Raw genomic sequence first — 23,053 nt, 5'->3', positions numbered from 1 at the left:
GGAGCTGAGGCAGGGCTGGCTGCATGGACACACCACCAGAAATCCCCACAGTACTTGCAGTGATGCTCCTCAGCTCCCCTGTGATGAGCTCAACCCAAACACCTCAGAACATTCCACACACATCATCACAGCCAGGGTGGGATAGAAAAAACCCAGAACTCCAGCATGGTGGGGGATTGGAAGGGACCTCTGGGGATCAGCCAGTCCAATCCCCCTGCTAAAGCAGCTTGCCCAGGAGCACAATGCCCAGGGGCAGTTGGAAGCTCTCCAGACAAGGAGACTCCACAACCTCTCTGGGCAGCCTGCTCCAGGCCTCCAGCACCCTCACAAAAAACAACTTTCTCCTCCTGCTCACATGGAACCTCCTTCATCATGCACCTGAGCACACCTTTGGCATTCTTAGCCATGAGGGTACATTGCTGGCTCAAGGGGATCTTGTCCCCCTGCACTCCCAGGTCCTTCTCTGTTTTCCAACAGGTCCCCCCCTCACCTGTGCTGGTGCAGAGGGTAGTTCCTCCCACGCAGATGTAGGTGCAGGACCCTAAATTTGTCCTTGTAGAACATCATGAGGTTCTTTATCCTACCAAGTTACTCACCACCACCTCTCAGTGCAATACAGCAAGATGTTTTTTTCTGGTGTGAAAAAATCATCTAAGAAAGTTCCTTTTGTTCCACTGAAGTTGCACTTTGCAAAGAATAGTTACAACTCTTAAGGAAGCTCTTTCTGCATCTCCTTAATTCCCATGGTGAGCTCAGGGAACCTAGCAGAAAGTAGGAAATCCCAGGGAACCAGATTCACAGAATGGGCTGGGTTGGAAGGGACCTCAAAGTTCATCCAGCTCCAACCCCCTGCCATGGGCAGGGACACCTCCCACCAGCACAGCTTGCTCAAGGCCTCATCCAGCCTGGCTGAGAACACCTCCAGGCAGGGGGCAGCCACAGCCTCCCTGGGCAACCTGTGCCAGTGTCTCCTCCAAAGGAGACAGTCCCCAAGAGAACATGCAGTGGACATCTGTGTGTAGTGTCCATGCAGCTGTCATACACTGGGGACAAGTTTTAGCCTGTGCCCCCTTGCTGTGTGCATGTAGAAGCATCACAGGTGGTTTGAAGGAAACTTCACTGTGCTAGTTTGAGTCCAGCTGGGATATTTTAGTGAGAAGAATTAGATGCTAGGCTGTGAAAAGGAAGCAATGGTGATGTCTGCTGTACTCATAGCCTGGCTGAGATGGATCAAAACAAGGACACAAACATAGGTAACAGAGTTGCTCTCTGCCTCTGGCTGCCTCCCTTCTCTCCCTGACCTGCTGTTGGTGTCACTAATCCCTCTGCTTCCAACCCCCCTGGCCGATTCTCCAAACTCACCTTGCACATCAGGCAAACTCTGGGATAAGGTAGAGGGGTGGAAGGGAGGTGGAAGGGTGGTTGGGAGCCCCTCCTGGGGACTCAGGTTTCTGGGAGGGCTGCTGTATGTCTGTATTCCCTTCAACTCATCTATTTCTGTCTTTAGCTGTATATATTGTAAATACCTGCTTGGATATTGTGCTAAGCTGTGAATATAAAACTCCATTCCTTAACTTCCAGCCACTGAGTTTAGTCTGGGTGATTTTCTTAAGTGCTGAGGGACAGGGAACACCCAAACCATCACACTGGCTGGCTGGAGCAAGGAGAGAAGAAACCAAGAGACACCTACGTGAACTCTCCCGGGACAGCAACGATGGCCAGGGATCCAATGGTAGCTATCTGAACATCCACGATGTCAGGGTGCCATGGGTGAGGCCAACTCATCTGAGGGAGGAAAACAAACCCACAGTGGATATGACTTTTGTAGCAAAAAAACCACCAGGGGTAGAGTTCTCCTTCTGAAAACCAGCAATGAGGAAACCGGTTTTCCCCTGCAGACAAACCCATGGGCAGGTGTTTCACCCCCACAGAGTTTTCTGACCACAGCAACCGTGTCAACACCACCGATAAGGCAACAAGAAGGTGTTGGCAAAGGAGGAGCTTAAAACAAAGTGGGTGAATAAGGTCAAGGTGGCACCTTGAAGCCCTTCACCTGCTTGTGGAAAGGACAGTGGTAAGATCAGTGAGGTTGAGCATCTGGTCAGGAAAGCAAAAGCGAATGGCAGAAAGCACAGAACCACATAACCCCTGCATGGTGGGAGTGGGAAGGGACCTTCGGGCAGGCTGAGAACCCTGGGCCTACCAAGCCTGCAGAAGAGCAGCCCCAGAGGGGCTCTGAGTGGTGCTCAGCAAGAGCTAAAGGAGCTGTGGGGAGCAAGAGGCTGGGGCCAGGCTCTTGTCAGTGGTGCCCAGGGCCAGGCCAAGGGGCAGAGGGCACAAAGTGGAAGCCAGGAGGTTTCATGTGAGCAGGAGAGAAAGTTGTTTGTTGTGAGGATGCTGGAGGCCAGGGGCAGGCTGCCTAGAGAGATTGTGGACTCTCTTTATCTGCAGAGCTCCCAAGCCCTGCCCCGGGACATTGTGCACTGGGCAAGCTGCTGTGGGTGCCCTGCTTTAGCAGGGGCGTTAGGCTGGGTAGTCTCTAGAGGTCCCTTCCAACCTCCACCACACTTTGGTTCTGTCATCCTCTGTACCTGCACTTGCCAGGGCACAGAGCAGCACATCCTTACCTCTCCAGTACTGAAGAGGATTGGCTTGGGTCGGTGGCAGGCTCTGGTTTCGTTGGATGGCTCTCCCAACAGCATGTCCCGAATTCCATCCCAAAATGGGTCCCCTTCCACTGAGCCTTGAAGGACAAAAGACATCTTTGTAAGGCTGTTCTCTCAGCAGCTGCCAGACAGAAAACTCATTCATCGTCCCCTCTGTGCTGATGTGAGCTTGGGATACTTTTGAGTAGGTTTTGACCTTTTCTGGGGTGGTCTGAAAAAAACAAGACTTAGCCTTGATGGGTTCCAGGTTCCCTCTTGGCAGCCTTCAGGGTTTTGAAAAGAGAAAGCCCTCAGCCAGCTGCTGCTTCTCCTCCAAAACCAACTTTTTCTGCTCCACAGTCCCCATCCAGCACTCAGCTTCCTTTCAGAGCATGGTCACCACCCTAAGTGACCTGACCTAGTGAGGAGGCTGTAAGATGCCACCTTCCTAAACCCCCATTCTTCTGGAGACTGGTCTGGTTCCACCATCCTCTGAAATGACTCTGGGAGGATCCTGTTGTCCTCTACTCCTCCTGCACCTACCTTGGGTGAAGTTGAAAGCTCCCACTCCATCAATGGTCCCTGCAGCAAAGCTGTGTCCTAATGCTGGTTTGCAAGTTTGAACCTTCATCAAAATGGGGGAGAGAAAAAAAAAACAAACAAAGAGAAAGATATTTGAAGCCCTCTTCTCCTCCGGGTGCCAAGTCCTGCTGAGAGGATACAGCACACAGGAGCAAGCCCTTCCTTAGCCCTGGTGTCCCTCTTACCATGTGGGTGCTGTTGAGCTCCACTGCCACATTGCTCATGTTCACCCACTGGTGAGCTGTACTGAGGGCTCCTTTCACCTCCTGGGAAGCTTCTTCATACAGCTCCTAAGGGACACACAAGGTGGAAGCCTTGAGGAAGAAGAGATGAGGAATCCAGCTCCTCTGAGATTCAGCTTTATGAATCACAGGCTCACAAGCTCACAGGCTCAGAGGATGTCAGGAGGTGGAAGGGATCCAAGGAGATCATTGAGCCCAACCTCCCTGACAGAGCAGGACAATCCTATCTAACACAGAGCACAGAGGAACACATCCAGACAGGCCTTGAAAGTCTCCAGAGAAGGAGACTCCACAACCTCTCTGGGCAGCCTGTTCCAGTGCTCTGGGACACTTACAGTAAAGAAGTTCCCCCTTGTATTGAGGCAGAACCTCTTTTGCTGCAGCTTACACCCATTGCTCCTTGTCCTACCCCAGGGAGCAGTGAGCAGAGCCTGTCCCCCCTCTCCTGGCCAGCCCTCAGATAGTTATAAACATTTATCAAGTCCCCTCTCAGTCTTCTCTTCTCCAGGCTAAAAAATACCAAGTCTCTTAGCCTCTCCTCACAAGCCATGCCCTCCAGTCCCCTCATCATCTGCTCTCTACAGCAGATCCCTGTCCCTCTTGAACAGCAGAGAACTGTAAAACTATTTGGGTTGTAAGAGTCCTCCAAGACCATCCAGTCCAACCACTAACCCAACACTACCATGGCCGCTAAACCATGGTCCCAGGTGCCATGGCCACACCTTTCTGGAACATTTCCAGGCATGGGGACTCCACCACCTCTCTGGGCAGCCTCTGCCAATCCCTGACCACTCTTGCAGCAAAGAAATTGTTCCTCACATCCAACCAAACCCTCCCTTGGCACAATTTCAGGTCATTTTCTCCCCTTCTCTCACCTGAGCCTAGAGAGCAGAGCCCAACCCCCAGCTCACTGCAGCCTCTTGTGAGGGAGCTGTAGAGAGCAATGAGCTCTGCCCTCAGCCTCCTTTCCTGCACACTGCACACCCCCAGCTCCCTCAGATGCTCCTCATATGACACCCTCCAAACCCCCCCCATCAGCTATTTTGCCCTTCTCTGGACCTGCTGCAGATCCTCAATGTCCTTACACTGTGGCATCCCAAACTGAACCCAGAAGTCTAGGGATGGCTTCACCATTTCTGAGTACAGGGGCACAATCTCTGCCCTGCTCCTGCTGGCCACACCATTGCTGATCCAGGCCAGGCTACTGGTGGCTTTCTTGGCCACCTGGGCACACTCTGGCTCATCATCAACTGCTGCCAACCAGCACCCCCAGGTGCTGGGCAGTTTCCATCCACTCTGCCCCGAGCCTGGAGCCTTCCTGGGGTTGTTGTGACCCAAGTGCAGCACCTGGAACTTGGCTTTGTTGAACCTCATGCAACTGACCTCATCCCATTGGCCTCGTCCTATGGATCCAGCCTGTCAAGATCCCTCTACAGAGCCTTCCTACCCTCCAGAAGATCACCACTGCCACCCAATTTAGTGCCATCAGCAAACTCAGTGAGAGTGCTTCAATCTCCTCATTCAGACCCTTGCTAAAGATATTAAACAGCACTGACCCAATCTCCTTTGTTTTCATCACCTTGTCTTTACATCCCACATGCCTTGAGTCACAGGCTCACAGGATCACAGACTCACAGGGTGTCAGGGGTTGGAAGAGACCCAAAGAGATCATCAGTCCAACCCCTGACTCAGGCTGAGTCCTGGCAGCCCTGCTTGGCTCATGTAACAAGGGTACTCCATGGGCAGCGTTTTTGTGCCTGCCTCTCTTTTTGCAGCTGAAACATTCACCTGTTCCACAAGGGTGGTCATTGCTTTTTTTCCTAGTTGTGACCTTCTGGCCATTCTCTCATCTTAGGCCAAGCAAAAGAAATGCTTTCCACAGGAAAGATTCCCTCATGTTGCATGTATTGCTTTGAAACTTGTGGACTTCACCATCTCTTCACCACAGAGCTGGCAGCTAAGCCATACAGCTCTTCAGCAATGGTTTCCTGGCACATGTGCTTCCAGCTGGCACCTAGAACGTATTGGCAGAAGTCTACAGATTCAGCACCATTGCAGGAAACAGACACAGAGGAGAGAGCCTCTGAAGGACAAGTCTGCACTTTAGCAAACCACAGCCATGTTTTCCTTCACCAAGGACACACTGAGTGGGACAAGCCTGGATCACCCTGGAGAGACTTCAAGGGAAGCTTCTTAGCCTGCAGAAGAGGAGGCTCAGGGATGATCCCATTGCTCTCTATAACTACCTGAAGGGAGGCTGTAGCCAGGTGGGGTTGGACTCTGCTGCCAGGCACCCAGCAACAGAACAAGGGGACACAGTCTCAGGCTGTGGCAGGGCAGGTCTAGGCTGGATGTGAGGAGGAAGTTGTTGGCAGAGAGAGTGATTGGCATTGGAATGGGCTGCCCAGGGAGGTGGTGGAGTGGTTGTGCCTGGAGGTGTTGAAGCCAAGCCTGGCTGGGGCACTTAGTGCCATGGTCTGGTTAACTGGCCAGGGCTGGGTGCTAGGTTGGGCTGGATGATCTTAGAAGTCTCTTCCAACCTGCCTGATTCTATGATCTGAAAATGGCAATTAAAAGGCTACTGCCAGCACCAAGCCCTCTGCTCTTCCTCCTCTGATGGAACTCTTCCAGTTCTTACAAGCTGCTTTTCCTGAAATGGTGCCAAAAATGTCCTCTTGGGGACTGCTCTCACATTCTTTGAAGTCACAGAAAAGAAGGGTTAAATTCAGGGGAATGTTGAGCCTTGTGACACAGATGACGCCCATGGAGGGGAGGACACTGGATGAGTAACTGCAGAGCCAAGCAAGGCAAGATCAGTACTGCCTGTGGATGCTCAAGCTGGCACATTTCAGCATCCATTGGCCTTAGTTTGAGACTGTGATGCCAGAGCTGCCCAACAAGTGGTATAGAATCATGGAATTGTATGGGTTGGAAGAGGTCTCTAAGATCATTGAGTCCAACTACCAACCAAACACAATCATGGCCATTAAGCCATGCCCCCAGGTGCTATGCCCACACATTGCCTGAATACCTCCAGGAGTGGGGACTCCACCTCCCTGCACAGCCTGTTCCGTTTTCCTTACATCAAGACACCTCTGAGATGTGTGCATGGAAGGGAGGGGAAGACTAGAAAGGGTGAGAGCTACATTATGTATTGATGAAGAACACTGAGATTGAAAGCTCAAACCAACATCTACTGGAACCAGTGGAATCAGCTCAAACCAGTCCTCTGCTGGGACCAGTGCTGTTTAACATCTTTGCCAGTGACATGGACAGTGGTACTGAGGCAACATGAGCAGCTTTGCAGGTAACACCAGGCTGTGTGGTGCTGTTGCCATGCTGGAAGGAAAGGGATCCATCCAGAGGGACCTGGACAGGCAGCAGAGATGTGCCCAAGCCAACCTCATGAAGGTCAACAAGGCCAAGTGCAGGTCCTGCAGCTGAGTCAGAGCATTGCCAAGCACAAATGCAGGCTGGGTGAGGATTGGCTGAGGGCAGGCTGGAGGAGAAGGCCTTGGGCATGTCAGTTGGTGACCAACTGCCCAGGAGCCAGCACTGGTGGCTGGCAGCCCAGAGCCAGCTGTGTGCTGGCTGCAGCCAGAGCAGGGAGAGCAGCAGCACAGGGAGGGATTCTGCCCCTCTGCTCTGCTCAGACCCCACCTGCAGCACTGCAAACAGCTCTGGGGCCCCCAGCACAAGAAAGACCTGGAGCTGCTGGAGAGGCTCCAGAGGAGGCCATGGAGATGATGAGAGAGCAGGAGAAGCTCCCCTGTAGGGACAGGCTGGGAGAGTTGGGGCTGTTGAGGCTGGAGGAGAGAAGGCTCCAGGCAGACCTTAGGGCAGCCTTCCAGTACCTGAAGGGGCTGCAGGAGAGCTGGGGAGGGACTTTGGACAAAGGCTGGGAGTGCCAGGATGAGGGACAATGGCTTGGAGCTGGGAGAGGGAAGACTGAGAGTGGAGCTCAGGAAGAAATTGTTTTGAGTGAGGGGGGAGAGAGACTGGCACAGGTTGCCAGAGAGGCTGTGGCTGCCCCCTGCCTGGAGGTGTTCTCAGCCAGGCTGGATGAGGCCTTGAGCAATCTGTGCTGGTGGGAGGTGTCCCTGCCCATGGCAGAGGCTGAGACCTGGATGGTCTTTAAGGTCGCTCCCAAGCCATTCAGTGATGATCACAAGTCAGAAATCACAATGTTCTATCTCAATCAGCCTGTGCTTGCTGACTAAGCAGGAAACTCTTCAGTCAAGTCCACAAACATGGGCTTTAGAGCCCCTGAGATCTACAAACCTTCACAATGAGAGATGCAGGGACACTCAGGTGACCCAGAAGCATTCACACACTCATCCTGTCACTTACTCTTGCCTTCGAGTAGATGTTTTGCCCAATAATTCTCGTGCTTTCAAACATGTCAGCTCCAGGACCCTTGGCCATGCACATTGTTGCCTGTGAAGAGGTTTGGTTAGTGACCACAGAGCCACAGGAGTGTTCAACTTGGGAAAGACCCCTGGGATTGAGTCCAACAATTGGCCCAGCTCTGACAGCTTCACCCCTACACCACAGCCCCAGGCACCACATCCAAACGACCTTTAAACACCTCCAGGGATGCTGACTCCACCCCCTTCCTGGGCTGCCTGTGCCAGTGCCTGACCACTCTTGCTGTGAAGAACCTTTCCCTGATGCCCAGCCTAACCCTGCCCTGCTGCAGCTTGAGGCCATTGCCTCTTGTTCTAATCACCTGTGAGCAGAGACCAGCACCAACCTCTCCAGAGCCTCCTTTCACGGAGCTGTAGAGAGTCATGAGGTCTGCCCTCAGCCTCCTCTTCTCCACACCAAGCAGTTCCTTCAGTGGCTCCTCATCAGACTGACTCTCCAGGCCCTTTCCAGCTTCCTTGCTCTCCTCTGCACTGGCTCCAGCACCTCCACATCCCTCTTGTACTGAGTGCCCAGAACTGGGCATAGTACTGGAGGCGTGGCCTCAGCAATGCCAAGCATAGGGGGACAATCACCTCCCTGCCCCTGCTGGCCACAGCAGTTCTGATCCCAGCCAGGATGCCAGTGGCTTTCTTGGCCATCTGGGCACACTGCTGGCTCCTGCTGATCAGCACCCCCAGGTCCTTTTTCTGCAGGCAGCTTTCCAGCTACACTGCCCCAAGCCTGTAGCTCCCCAAGGGGTTGTTGTGAGCCAGGTGCAGGACCTGGCACTTGGCCTTGCTGAAGCTCATCCCAGGGACATTGGCCCTTGGACCCAACCCATCCAAGCCTCTCTGCACAGCCTCCCTACCTTGTTGCATATCAACAGTGCCACCTCACTTGGTGCCATCTGTGAACTTACTGCTGACACACTGTGTCTTCATCAAGACCATCAATCAAAATGTCAAACAGGAGTTTTGCCAACACTGTTCCTGTGGAGAATGTGTGGCACTGCAGCATGGATGAGTTCAGAGGTGATACTGTGACAACTAACTGATGCTTGCTGGTCACCCCCTAGTTGGGCACTGGGCTGCCACACTAACTTTGGCAACAAGATTCACTGGAATTTGAGCTGCAGAAGCAGGAAGCAAGGTGTGTGAGGACAAGACACAGGCAGTTCCTGAAAGAGGTATCCAGGACACTCCAAAAAGAAGTGAATTCTGGCTCCATGTCCTCCTCACACACAGCAGCTTGCCACATGGCTCTCTGTTTGCTGCCCCACCTTGAGTTTTCTTCTCAGCAGAAGCTGAGACAGCCCAGTTGGGACATACTTACCCCTCCCGTGGAACAGGTGCTCTGTGGGTTGTTGCACGACTCCCCTGTGTTGACACAGAAGGGGCCTTTGGTGTTGGGTGACACATCTCCCAGGTTGGAGGATGCAAAGGCAGCAACAAAGGAGCCCTGCCAAAAGCAGATGTGGTCAGATGGATTTTGGTGCCTTGCAGTGTTTGCATCACCTGCAGCTTTCTCTGCAGTCAAAGCTGCTACTGCAACCTGCTGAGGAGCAAGCAAACATTTCTGAAGCCACTGGGAGGACTGAAACCAGCATTTAGGGTCCAAAAAAGGTTAGAGACAGCAAGACCAAGGGTGAACAGGACACCAGCATTTCAGGGGGCCCTTTACACCACCTTGGTGTCCAGACAGCCTTTCCTCATACACCACAGTGGCAGCTTTTCCCACCATGGTACAAAGGCCTGCAGTGACAGGCAACGGTTTGAAATGAGAGCAGAGCAGATTGAGATTGGATGTGAGGAACAAGTTCTGCACCAGGAGGGTGCTGGAACACTGCAACAGACTGCCCAGGGAGGTGGTTGAGCCCTCATCCCTGGAGATATTCCAGGTGAGGCTGGACAGGGCTGTGGGCAACCTGCTCTAGTGGAGGATGTCCCTGCTGAGTGCAAGGGGTTGGACTGGATGAGCTTTGGAGGTCCCTTCCAGCCCAGAGCAGTCTATGATTGTGAGATGTTGTCCTCAGTTTCTCATACAGTCACAGAATGACTTCACCTGGAGTGCTAAGCTCACTGAGTCCAGCCTCCAAGCTAAGATCACCATGGCCATGATCCACCCAATTCATGTTGCTGATCAGATGTTAATGGATCATTGCAGCTCATTTCAGAATCATTGCAACTCCTATTACAGGAGGGATCTGGAGGTGCTGGAAGGTGTCCAAAGAAGGGCCACAAGGATGATCAGAGGGCTGGAGACAGCTGCTGTGGGGGCAGGCTGAGAGAGTTGGGTCTGTGCAGTCCGGAGAGGAGAAGGCTCCCAGGAGACCTTCTTGTGGCCTCACAGTATCTGAAGGGGGCTGCAGGAAAGCTGGGGAGGGACTTTTTAGGATGTCAGGTAGTGACAGGACTGGGGGAATGGAGCAAAACTAGAAGAGGGTAGATTGAGACTGAATGTTAGGAAGAAGTTCTTCCCATGAGGGTGGTGAGAGACTGGAACAGGTTGCCCAGGGAGGTGGTGGAAGCCTCATCCCTGGAGGTGTTTAAGGTCAGGCTGGTTATGGCTCTGAGCAACCTGATCTAGTGTGAGGTGTCCCTGGGCATGGCAGGGGGGTTGGAGCTGGATAATCTTTGAGGCCCCTTCCAGCCCTGACAATTCCATGATTCTATGATCATTTTTCTGTCAGGCTTTCGCCATGACTGATATAGAAGGTAGGAGCTATTGGATCTGAGTGCAGGAGCCAACATCAAGCAGGAGTCACTAGAAGCAAAGCTGAGCATCAGCAGCATTTAGCTCTCACAGACACTCTCCTTGGTTTGACCACTCTTTTAGAGATTCTATGTTCCAGTTTGTGCCCCTTGGCCTGGCACTGGGCACCACTGACAAGAGCCTGGTCTCACTCTCCTGACACCTACCCTTGAAGTATTAATCAGCATTGCTCAGCTGCCCTCTGGGGCTGCTCTTCTGCAGGCTCTCTGCCCCAGGGCTCTCAGCCTTTGCTCCTCAAAGACCTGCTCCAGGCCCCTCAGCAGCTTTGGAGCCCTTTGCTGTGCCTTCTCCAGCAAGTCTCTGTTCCCCCATAACTGAGCTCCAGATGTGACCTCACTAGGACAGAGCAGAGGGGCAGAAGAACCTCTCTCAACCTGCTGGCTGCCCTCCTTTTGATGCCCCCTCTGGTGCCACTGGCCTTCTCAGCCGCGAGGGCACATTGCCGGCTCATGGGCACCCTGTTGCCCACCAGCACGCCCCAGGACAGTATTCCTACCTCTCCAGGAAGCATCCCCTTGTTCTTCTCCTGCTCAAACAGGTAGGAGGCATAGCCCACGTTGTCACTGTTCACCAGGTGGTTGCTGTTGTTCATGCTGACCGGGTGCACTGCAAACCAGCTGGCGAGAGGCAGAGCACACACAAAAGGCATTTGTTGGTCAATCTCTGCACTCTGCTGGCTTAGGAGCCGAATTTTCTTTGGGACAATACAAACAGAGGCTGTTGGTACCTCGGGGTGGCTTAACAATGGGAGAGTTCTGCCCATCATCTGTTTTCCTGGACACACAGTCCCAGAATCCCAGCAGAGATCAGAATATACCTCTGGAGATCATCCAGCCCAACCCCCCTGCCAAAGCAGGGCACCCACAGCAGCTTGCCCAGGAGCACAATGCCCCAGGGTGGGGTTGGAAGCTCTCCACACAAGGATTCCACAACCTCTCTGGGCAGCCTGCTCCAGGCCTCCAGCACCCTCACAACAAACAACTTCCTCCCCATGCTCACATGGAACCTCCTGGATGCCACTTTGTGCCCTCTGCCCCTTGGCCTGGCCCTGGTGCTGGGCACCACTGACAAGAGCCTGGCCCCAGCCTCTTGCCCCCCACAGCTCCTTTAGCTCTTGCTGAGCATTGCTCAGCTGCCCTCTGGGGCTGCTCTTCTGCAGGCTCTCAGCCCCAGGGCTCTCAGCTTATGGCTATGATGGTCCAGTTCTTGAAGCCACAAGAACTTAGTACCTTAATTATCAGGGCCACCAAAATCAGTTTCAGAACTGATCAGACTCTTTCCTGAGTCCAGGGAACTCTATTTTGCAGGGATTTTTATTTTCTTGCCTCAGAGAAACAAGGAGTCAAAAATGAAGAAAAAGAAGAGAGGAAACACTTTTCATCCTTACAAAAAAGAGAAACCTCCTCTTCCTCTTAGCACTATCAGCTTTCTGCAACATGAAGAGAGGGGATTCTGCCCCTCTGCCCTGCTCTGTTCTGCTTGCTCTGCTCTGCCCTGCTCAGACCCCACCTGCAGCACTGCAAACAGCTCTGGGGCCTCCAGCACAAGAAGAACCTGGAGCTGATGGAGAGGCTCCAGAGGAGGCCAACAAGATGATGAGAGGGCTGGAGAAGCTCCCCTGTGGGGACAGGCTGGGAGAGTTGGGGCTGTTGAGGCTGGAGAAGAGAAGGCTCCAGGCAGACCTCAGAGCAGCCTTCCTCTACCTGAAGGGGCTCCAGGAGAGCTGGAGAGGGACTTTGGACAAGGGCTGGGAGTGCCAGGTCAAGGGACAATGGCTTTGAGATCGGAGAGGAGAGAGTGAGAGTGAAGATGAGGAAGAAATTGTTTTGAGTGAGGGTGGGGAGACACTGGCACAGGTTGCCCAGGGAGGCTGTGGCTGCCCCCTGCCTGGAGGTGTTCTCAGTCAGGCTGGATGAGGCCTTGAGCAAGCTGTGCTGGTGGGAGGTGTCCCTGCCCATGGCCGGGGGATGGAACTGGATGAGCTTTTAGGTCTTTTCCAACCCAACCCATTCCTAGTCTATATGATCCTGAAGAAGGCAAAGAGAGTTGAGGATTTGTTGCTGTGTGCATCTGCATTTGCCTGGCTTTGATCGTTGAACTTCAAGCAGCTGAAGGCTGCCCTGCTGCATTGTTAGGAGAGGCACCATAAACACTGCCTGTGGGCATGGCAGGCCCTTCATGGCAACACAGAATGTTAAACAGACAAGGGGAGCTCAAAGGGTGCTGGAGATGCCAGCACCAGGATCAAGAACTGGTTGAAGGGCTGAGCCCAGAGAGTGGTGGTGAATGGTGCCACATCCAGCTGGCAGCTGTCACCAGTGGTGTGCCCCTGGGATCAGTGCGGGGCACAGTACTCTTCAGAATCCTTATTGATGATCTGGACGAGGGCATTGGGTCCTCCATCAGTGACTTTGCAGATGACAGCAAGCTAGGAGCAGCTGTGGAACTGCTGGAGGGTAGGAGAGCCCTGCAGAGGGACCTGGACAGGCTGCATGGGTGGGCAGAGGCCAAGGGGATGAGATTGAACAAGGCCAAGTGCAGGGTTCTACACTTGGGCCACAACAACCCCAAGCAGCACTACAGGCTGGGGACAGAGTGGCTAAGAGCAGCCAGGCAGAGAGGGAGCTGGGGGTGCTGACAGAGGGGAGCTGAAGAGGAGGCAGCAGTGTGCCCAGGTGGGCAGGAGAGCCAATGGCATCCTGGGCTGGCTCAGGAGCAGTGTGGCCAGCAGGACAAGGGAAGTTCTTCTCCCCCTGTGCCCAGCACTGCTCAGGCCACACCTTGAGTGCTGGGTCCAGTTGTGGGCTCCTCAATTCAAGAGAGATGTTCAGGTGCTGGAAGGTGTTTGGAGAAGGGCAGCAAGGCTGGGGATGGGCCTGGAGCACAGCCCTGTGAGGAGAGGCTGAGGGAGCTGGGGGTGTGCAGCCTGCAGAAGAGGAGGATCAGGGCAGAGCTAATTGCTGTCTGCAGCTCCCTGAAGGGAGGCTGTAGCCAGGTGGGGTTGGGCTCTGCTGCCAGGCACCCAGCAACAGAACAAGGGGACACAGCCTCAAGCTGCGCCAGGGCAGGTCTAGGCTGGATGTGAGGAGGAAGTTCTTCACAGAGAGAGTGATTGGCATTGGAATGGGCTGCCCAGGGAGGTGCTGGAGTGGCTGTGCCTGGAGGTGTTGAAGCCAAGGCTGGCTGGGGCCCTTAGTGCCATGGTCTGGTTGATTGGGCAGGGCTGGGTGCTAGGTTGGGCTGGCTGAGCTTGGAGGTCTCTTCCAACCTGCTTGATTCTGTGATTCTATGATTCTATCTGCTTGTGTAAGGACAGTGAGAGTCCCAGAGATAGTCAGCTCTAGCAGGAGCAGCTGCAGTCACATTCCCCAGATAGCTCTGGGCTGTGCCAGGAGCTATGCCAGCTGTAGGTGGGCCAAGTGTTCCTTTGTGTGCCAGAGTAGATGAGGGAACCTGCCCTGGCTTAAGCACCGTTGGACTCTCCCTTAGTCTTTGCTCACAGAATTGTGGAATTGTCGAATTGTTGTGGCTGAGATTGATTCCAAGCCTTAGCCCAGCAAGGTCACCACCAAACCATGGCCCTCAGCACCACATCTGCACAGCTTTGAAACCTCTCAGAGATGGTGTCTGCACCACTGCCCTGGGCAGCCTGGGACAGGCCTCGACTACCCTTTTGGTGAAGACAGTTTTCCGAGTACCCATTCTAAACCCCCTCTACCATGACTTGAGGCCATTTCTTTCCATCCTACTGCTTGTTACTTGACAGGAGAGAGCAGCCCCTGCCTCACTCCAACCACCCTTCGGGGAGATGTAGAGAGTCATAAGGTCTCCCCTCAGCTCCCTGCCCTCTTGAGACCCAGCCAGGAGCAACGCCGCACAGGCAAGGGGCAGTGGTGGGCAGCAGAGCTGCTGCCACAGGACAGGACTGCAGCTGCAGGACAGGGCTGCTACAGAGCTGTGGTTTGGGAGGCTCTGGAGACAAACCATGTTTCTGCAGCACTCAGTACCTGATAAGGCCTAGGTCCTGCCCTTGTTCGTCTACCATCTTCAGCAGCACCATTTCTTTGTCCGTGTTGGATGCATACCTGGGTGAGAAAGTGGCAGGGACAGGGTATTAGAGCCCTGCTCACAGGCTGCATTGCTCAGACATCTCACATCTCCACCAGGCTCCAACCACCCAAGCAAACAAAGGGCTTCTTTCAGGTGTTACCAGGACACCTCAGAGGGACAGCTGGGAAGGTAAGGGAAGCGTTATGGCTCTTGCTGACCTCAGATGCTAGCAGGTGAAGAGAGAAGATCCAAGGATGGCAGGATGCAGTTGCACCCCAGATGGCAATTCAGTGCCATCTGACTCCAATGCCAAGGTCTCCTAAAGCCTTTTTTTTCCTTGTTTCCATGTTTTTTGCAATCAAAGCCTAAGTCTGCATCCTTGCCTGGTGCCCCACGTGCTTGGAGGGGCTGACCACAAGCTTCCAGCTGATGTTTGGAGGGTATGCACATACCCAAGGGCCAGGAAGGCAGCAGAGTCATTCTGTCATGGTCTTGGCACCACGTTGTCAACCACCTCAACATGAGGCAGAACTTCTTTACTGTAAGGGTCACAGAGCACTGGAGCAGGCTGCCCAGGGAGGTTGTGGAGGCTCCTTCTCTGGAGACTTTTAAGACCTGTCTGGTTACATTCCTGTGCAACCTGATCTCGATTCTATGGTCCTGCTCTGGCAGGAATTGGACTTGATGATCTATGGAGGTCATTTTCAACCCCTGGCATCCTGTGATGCTGTGATCCCACAAATAACCAGATACACCAGCTGCAAAAGGCCAGCTCATGGTACCAGCTGAGGGCTTCCTCTCCAGAGCTCTCTTTCTCTCCAGCTTTGAGGAACTCTTACCTGCTTCGCTCAGATGCTGGGTTCTCAAGGTAAGAGAAAGGGCTCCTGTTGATTTGGCTGTTATCTACAGTGCCTCTATTTATCAAAATTCTGCCTTTCTTCACATTCTGATGAGCTGTGTCAATGCTCTGGGAACAGCAGGCAGACAGGGACCATTAGACCACACGTGTAAGGCATAGGAGAGATACCCACAAAGCTTCTCTCCTTTCCTACTTTTGCTCCCCAAACCTTCCCTGGGAATTTGGGTTTGTTAGTCTATTTGGGTTTTCATAGAATCAGTCAGGGTTGGAAGGGACCACAAGGATCAGCCAGTTCCAACCCCCTGCCATGGCCAGGGACACCCTACCCTAGAGCAGGCTGCACACAGCCTCAGACAGCCTGGCCTTAAACACCTCCAGCCATGGGGCCTCAACCACCTCCCTGGGCAACCCATTCCAGCCTCTCACCACTCTCATGCTCAACAACTTCCTCCCCACCTCCAGCATCTGCTCCATTCTCCCCAGTCCTGGCACTCTCTATAAAGTCCCTCCCCAGCTTTTTTGTAGCCACCTTCAGATCCTGGAAGGCCACAAGAAGGTCACCTGGGAGCCTCCTCTTCTCCAGACTCAACAGCCCCAACTCTTTCAGTCTGTCCTCACAGCAGAGCTGCTCCAGCCCTCTCAGCATCCTCATGGCCCTTCACTGGACACTCTCCAGCATCTCCACATCCCTCTTGTCCCAGGGGCTCCAGAACTGGATGCAGGACTCCAGCTGGGGTCTCAGAGAGCACAGCAGAGGGGGAGAATCACCTCCCTGGCCCTGATGGCCACACTTCTCCTGATGCAGCCCAGGCTTTGCTTGGCTTTATGGGCTGCAAGTTCACACTGCTGGCTCCTCTTCAGCTTCTCCTCCACCAGCAGCCCTCTCCTCAGGGCTGCTCTCCAGCCAGGCACTGCCCAGCCTGCATTTGTGCTTGGCATTGCCTCCACCCAGATGCAGCACCTTGCCCTTGGTCTTGTTGACCCTCCTGAGGTTGGCTTGTGCCCATCTCTGCAGCCTGTCCAGCTCCCTCTGGATGGATCCCTGCCCTCCAGCCTGGCTGCTGCACCACACAGCTTGGTGTGGGCAGCAAACTTGCTGAGGCTGCACTCAGTGCCTCTGTCCATGGCACCCACAGAGATGTTGAACAAGACTGGTGCCAGGACTGACTCCTGAGGGACTTTGCTTGTCACTGTCCTCCACTTGGCCATGGAACCATTGACAGCCACTCTTTGGGTGTGGCTATCAAGCCAGTTCTTTATCCATCAGTGCTCCACCCATCAAACCCATGTGTCACCAGCTTGGATTCCAGGATGTGGTGTGGGACAGTGCCAAAGGCCTTGCTCAGCTCCAGGTCACTGCCATCAGTAGCTCGCCCCTCAGCTATTAATATTGTGACCTGTTCATAGAAGGCCCCCAGGTCTGCCAGGCAGGATTTGCCCCTGCTGAAGCCATGCTGATTTTTTTGGGGTTTGGTTAAATAGTCTAAAATCCAACAAAATTAAACTTGAGGAAAGGAGATTGAGAGTGGAGATTAGGAAGAAATTCTTGAGAGTGAGGGTAAGGAGACATTGGCACAGGTTGCCCAGAGAGCCTGTGGATGTCCCCTGCCTGGAGGTGTTCAAGGCCAGGTTGGATGGGGCCTGGAGCAACCCAATGTAGAGGAAGGTGTCCCTGGGCCCTTCCAACCTAACCCATTCTATAAAAACAAGACAATTTTGCAGTGATTCTAAATAAAGCCTTGAAGGTTTCTGGGTTGTTTGTGTTTTTTTCAGTGTGATGTCACTGCCAACCACAGCCCATGTTCAAGTGCATTTCATGACTGCAGCACTCAGGAGTCCTACCACAAACAGCACCGCAACAGCTCCATTAGGTATCTCCTCCCACCTGCTCTGTGTTTGGCGCTTTTAAGTCAACAAGGTGGCTGGCACCCACCTTTACAATGCCATTCACGATGGCATTGAGGGATGGCCTGATGAGCCCTTTGCTGCTGATCCAAAAGAGGGTGTACTGGAAGTAGCCCCCAGGCCCTGAGTGCGTGTGGGTGCCACTGAGGATGACGTTGTCCTGCCGGTACAGGTCACCATACTTGGCCTTCAGCTTCTTGAGGACCTAAGAGGAAGGAGAAGGTCCTAGGAAAAAAAAGTCTTTTTCACCTAGCCCAAAGGCTACAGAGATTTGTAGCAGCCCTTGTGACAACCCCAACCATCCACCTCCCTCCTCGCTCTCCTTTACCTGCCTACTGTTCCCACACTGGTGTCACAAGGAGGTCACAGCTGCTGACTTGGCAGGAGAAGTGAGGAGCAGTGTGGTGCAGAGCACCCACAGAGCCACCGCTTCTTCGGCACCTCCTCCCTGGTGCTGGAGGCCCAGCACTACACAGCACCATGATAATGCTCCCACAATCATTTGCTCCCACTCAGAGAAGCATGGCCAAAGTCCAGCCTCATTTGCTGAGTCACCAAAGGCTCTTCTGCAGCAGGCACACCACCTGTCTGTGCAGTCATGCGGCAAGGGCGTCCCCGCCAAGGCGCCAGGCTGCTCCATGCTGCCTGTTACTTAGCCGTGCCTGCCACCTTACTGCCTGCACCAGCAATGAGCCAAAGTCTGCAGCCACCTACCTCCAGCCTCAGCTTCTGGGACACCATGCCTATGTCAGCACTGACAAACACCACTCGCCTGGAGTCCTCAGGGTCTGCCACGATGAAAGCTCGGCTGTAGAGGCGTGAGAGGAGCCCGCCGCCCACCTGCTCTGGATTGGCATAGCCCATCTGGAAAGGAGGAGCTCCATCAAGACAAAATATTCAGCAATGTCTTCGTTTGCATCTATTCTCCCAAGCAGGATGAGATGGTCACAGGATTTGTTCAACATGTGAACACTCGGAGCTCAACTAATTTGCCCTGTGCTTGCCAGAGCCTTATTATTGCTGGGTAGTAAGGGACAGAATCACAGGAACACAGGTGGGAGGGGTTGGAAGTGACCTCTGAAGATCACCAAGTCCAACACTCCTGCCAAAGCAAGACCACGTAAAGCAGATCACAGAGGAACACGTCCATCCAGAGCCTGAAAGACTCCAGAGAAGGAGACTCCACCAGCTCTCTGGGCAGCCTGTTCCAGTGTTCTGCCACCCTCAAAGAAGTTCCTCCTCATGTGTAGGTGGAACTTCCTGTGCTCATGTTTATGTCCAGTTCCTCTTGGCCTGTCACTGGATACCACTGGGAAGAGTTTGGCCTCATCTTCCTGACACTCACCTCTTAGATATTTGTAAGCATTAAGAAGGCAAAAATCACAGAATCATAGAATCGCCCAGGTTGGAAGGGACCTCCAAAGCTCATCCAGTCCAACCCCTTGCACTCAGCAGGGACATCCTCCCCTGGAGCAGGTTACCCACAGCCCTGTCCAGCCTCACTTGGAATATCTCCAGGGATGAGGCCTCAACCACCTCCCTGGGCAGTCTGTCGCAGTGTTACAGCACCCTCCTGGTGCAGAACTTGTTCCTCACATCCAATCTCAATCTGCTCTGCTCTAGTCTGAAGCCCTTGTCCCTTGTCCTGTCACTGCAAGCCTTTGGAAACAGTCCCTCTACAGCCTTCTTTGCAGCCCCCTTCAGGTACTGGATGCCCCTCAGCCTTCTCCTCTCCAAGCTAACCTGCCCCAGCTCTCTCAGCCTTGACCTTAAAGGTCGCTTTGTTCCAATCCCTCTGCCATGAGCTCCCTCATACTAGAGATTGCTCCAAGACCCAAAGAAACTCCACTTAATGTTTGAAGATGACAATCACTGGGCCAAGCAGAGCCTCAAAGCCATAAGACCTGCAAAAAGTAGTGAGCAATAATGAAAATCTGAATTTTGCCCCCTCCCATGCTCAGCTCTTCCCACTCACCAGAGGAATTTCTGCCACAGGTCCTGTGCAGTCAGCTCGCCCCACACCCAGCAAGTAGTGTGGGGTGGTTTCACTGGCATCTGCAGGACGGACAAGTTGTGGATTAGCAGAGAGGTGAGCACAGAGAGCTGGGACCAGGAGAGGCAATCCTGCCCTCCTAAAGAGACTTCATCTCTGATATCTACTGCAGCTTCCCCAGTAGACCTGTGGACAAGGGGAGCCAGTGGGGCCTGTCTGCTTGGCTTTCCAATGGGCTGCCAAGGTGCCCTGGTGAGGCACTTCAGGTGGACCAGGCATGAAGGACCTCACAGAATGAGGTCACCGGACTGTGCTGTTGTGCTAGCCTGAAGCAAGCTAGAATGTTTTGGTGAGAAGAACTAGATTCCAGGCTGAGACAGGAAAACAATGGTAATGTCTACTGCACTCATAGGCTTGCTGAGATGTATAGGAACAAGAAATAAAAACACAGATAACCACTCTCACTTGGGCTGCTGGCTGAGCTGCATCTCTCTAACCTCACCCTCCATTTAGGACTAATCCACTTTGCTCCCTAACCCCCTGGCTGAACCTCCATTCTTCCTTGGGACTGGGGAAAGGTTGAGAGGGGTAGGGGGAAGGTGCAGGGGCGGTAGAGAGCCCCTCCTGGGGACTCAGGTTTCTGTGAGGGGAGTTGTGTTTCTGTATTACCTTTTACCTTGTATATTTCTGTCTATAACTGTATATACTGTAAATATCTGCTTGTATATTGTGCCAGCTGTAAATAAATAGCTTCATTCATATTTCCAGAGCTGTCTGAGTCTAGTCCGGGTGATTTCTAAAGTGTGGGGGGGAGGGAAACACCCAAACCATCACAGTTGTGCTGCACAGCAAAGGAGATTGAGCCCAGCTTTCAAAGGTTAAGCTCTCCAAGCCCACCACTACTATGCCTGAAACACATCTGAGGGTGCAAGAGCACAGCAGCAGTAAGGAAATGGGGATGGCAAGGCAGGAGCTGATGGGACAGGGCTAGAGAAGAAAGAGGGGCACATTCAGAGAGTCATAGAGCCCTACAGTCATTGAATGGTTTGGATTGGAAGGGATCTTAAAATGCTCTAATTCCAACCCCTCTGCCATGGGCAGGGACACCTCCCATCAGCACAGGTTGCTCAAGGCCTCATCTAGCCTGGCCTTGAACACATCCAAGGAAGGGACATCCACAGGCTCCCTGGGCAACCTGTGCCAGTGTTTCCTCACTCTCAAGAATTTCCTCCTCATCTAAACACTCAATCTCCTTTCTTTCATAAAATCACAGAATCACAGAATAGGCTGGGTAGGAAGGGACCTCCAAAGCTCATCCAATCCAACCCCCTCTGCACTCAGCAGGGACATTCTCCACCAGATCAGGTTACCCACAGCCCTGTCCAGCCTCACCTGGAATCTCTCCAGGGATGGGGCCTCAACCTCCCCCCTGGGCAACCTGTTGCAGTGTTCCAGCAGCCTCATGGCAAAGAACTTGCTCGAAGGCTCACAGGCTCACAGGATATTAGGGGTTGGGAGGGACTCCTGGAGATCATTGAGCCCAACCCCCCTGCCACAGCAGGACCACACAATCTAGCACAGGTTACATCCAGACAGGCCTTGAAAGGCTCCAGAGAAGGAGACTCCACAACCTCTCTGGGGAGCCTGTTCCAGTGCTCTGGGACCCTTACAGTAAAGAAATTCCCCCTTGTGTTGAGGCAGAACCTCTTTTGCTGCAACTTACACCCATTGCTCCTTGTCTTATCACAGAGAGCAAGTTTCTCACATCCAATCTCAAACTGCTCTGCTCTCCTTTCAAGCCCTTGCCCCTTGTCCTGTCCCTGCAGGCATTTGGGAACAGTCTGTCTGCAGCCTGTTTGTAGCCCCTTCAGGTATTGGATGATCACTATTGGGTCCCCCTGGATCCTTCTCTTCTCCAGGCTGAACACCCCCAGCTCTCTCAACCTGTCCCCATAGCAGAGCTGCTCCAATCCCCTGATCATTTTCATGGCACTTCCAGCCCAGAGCCAATGAACCTTATCCTGTCACTACAGGCCCTTCTAAACAGTCCCTCCCCAGCTCTCCTGGAGCCCCTTCAGGTACTGGAAGGCTGCTCTAAGTTCTCCCTGGAGCCTTCTCCTGGCTGAACAAGCCCAGCTCTCTCAGCCTGTTCCTGTACGGGAGGTTCTCCAGCCCTCTGATCATCTTGTGCAAACTCTTAGGTGTTACAGCCTAAAAATATGAAGAAAAGTTGAACTACATCCAGGTCAAAACTGGGAGGTGCCATTGCTGACCTGCTCAGGGCAGGGGAGAATCTGCTCCTGTCTCACAGCTCCTGTTGCATGGAAACATCTAAAGCTTCATAACGTTTTCTTTCCCCAAGAGATTTTCCCTCTCCAGGGGTACTTGGAAGGGAACTGAGAGCTGGCTTTGGGCAGCTCCCAACACCTACCTGTCCAATGCCTGGTGATGGGGTTGGAGGTGTCAGTGGGCTGTGACAAGATTGCAACAGCTGTGAAGGCCCTTCAGGAGTGAGGGCTCTCAGGACCTCCTTTGTGGTAGAGAAAGGGAAGGAATCTGTGTCTGGAACCCTGCACCCAGCCCTATCCACCAGTCCAAAGGCTGTGCAGCCATAGCCCTGGGTTTCACCACCACACTCCTGCTGCAGAGGAGCATTTTGTCATGGCTTTGAATATGGGCCATGCACAGAGAAGATTGAGAAGGCTCAGTGGTGGCCCAGTGAGCCTCTACCTCTATCCCTCTTATTGAAATGGCTGTGCTGGACACAGACTAGAGCAGGATTGCCATGGCAGGACTGAAACAGCTCAACTTGCCGTGGCGCTCTTGGTTGAGAAAGTGGAGGACGAGCAGCACTACGGTCACCACTATCATCAACGTCAGGCAGCTGATGAGGATCACCTCCAGTCTGGAGAAGGAGCACTTGGACCTCTTCCTACACATGGTGGAGGCACTGTGGAAGCAGAAAGGAGCCCATGGGGAAGGCAGACGACAGGCAGGTCCCACCCCGTGCAGCACATCACACCCTCAGAGAGCTGGCAGTGGTTGGTGCCCCCTGCCCCCGTGTCAGAGTGCGCTGCAGCAGCCATGGGGGTGGGAAGTGGAGATTATTCTGCAGTCTGCTTAAGGCAGCAAAATGCTATCTGCTAGGAGCAGCAATCACTCCCTGTCACGAGGCCAGATAAGACAGGCTGAGCTGCCCGAGGTTCCCCACCCCACACTGCTCAGGACACCTAGGGGCAAATCTCCAAAGTGCAGACCCCACAACCTCCCACCAGGTGCAGAGCTCATGAAGCAGCCAAAGGAGATGCTGTGGATGGAAGCCTCACAGCTTCTCTGCTGCTCACAGCACATCAGGGAGCAATATTGTCACATCAACAAAAGGTCAATTTGGGGGCATCAGTGTGAGACAAGCCTCCAAGATAAAAGCCTATCTAGAGATGCTGTTGCTCTTCAGCAGGACCAGAGCTGTTTGTTTGGTGTTCTTCCTCCTTGGAGAGAGGCTTGGTTTAGGTTAAAGATTAACAAGAACAATGATTCAAAACACGGTTCTGAGGAAAGATGCTGCTTCCATCTGGGATAGAAGCTCTGGGGACCTCTG

The 23,053-nt window shown here is 53.4% G+C and overlaps 1 protein-coding gene across 1 annotated transcript in view; it reads right to left on the bottom strand.

Annotated features, from left to right (window-relative positions):
* LOC135176507 (putative neutral ceramidase C) overlaps positions 1-22,395 on the bottom strand; it is a 32,579-nt gene extending 10,184 nt beyond the window's left edge. The window contains exons 1-13 of the mRNA XM_064145646.1: positions 22,260-22,395; positions 19,438-19,517; positions 18,177-18,326; positions 17,491-17,667; positions 15,538-15,665; positions 14,656-14,733; positions 11,145-11,265; positions 9,209-9,334; positions 7,820-7,906; positions 3,413-3,517; positions 3,189-3,270; positions 2,628-2,743; positions 1,691-1,785 (exon numbers count right to left, since the gene is read on the bottom strand). Of these exons, the coding sequence (XP_064001716.1) occupies positions 1,691-1,785; positions 2,628-2,743; positions 3,189-3,270; positions 3,413-3,517; positions 7,820-7,906; positions 9,209-9,334; positions 11,145-11,265; positions 14,656-14,733; positions 15,538-15,665; positions 17,491-17,667; positions 18,177-18,326; positions 19,438-19,517; positions 22,260-22,395 (1,481 nt within the window). The remainder of the gene's footprint in view (positions 1-1,690; positions 1,786-2,627; positions 2,744-3,188; positions 3,271-3,412; positions 3,518-7,819; positions 7,907-9,208; positions 9,335-11,144; positions 11,266-14,655; positions 14,734-15,537; positions 15,666-17,490; positions 17,668-18,176; positions 18,327-19,437; positions 19,518-22,259) is intronic.
* Positions 22,396-23,053: the final 658 nt, after the last annotated feature.

The sequence above is a fragment of the Pogoniulus pusillus genome, chromosome 6, assembly GCF_015220805.1.
Source record: "Pogoniulus pusillus isolate bPogPus1 chromosome 6, bPogPus1.pri, whole genome shotgun sequence".
NCBI lineage: Eukaryota > Metazoa > Chordata > Aves > Piciformes > Lybiidae > Pogoniulus > Pogoniulus pusillus.
The sequence above is the reverse complement of the archived record's forward strand: the minus strand, read 5'-3'. Positions and strand labels throughout refer to the sequence as shown.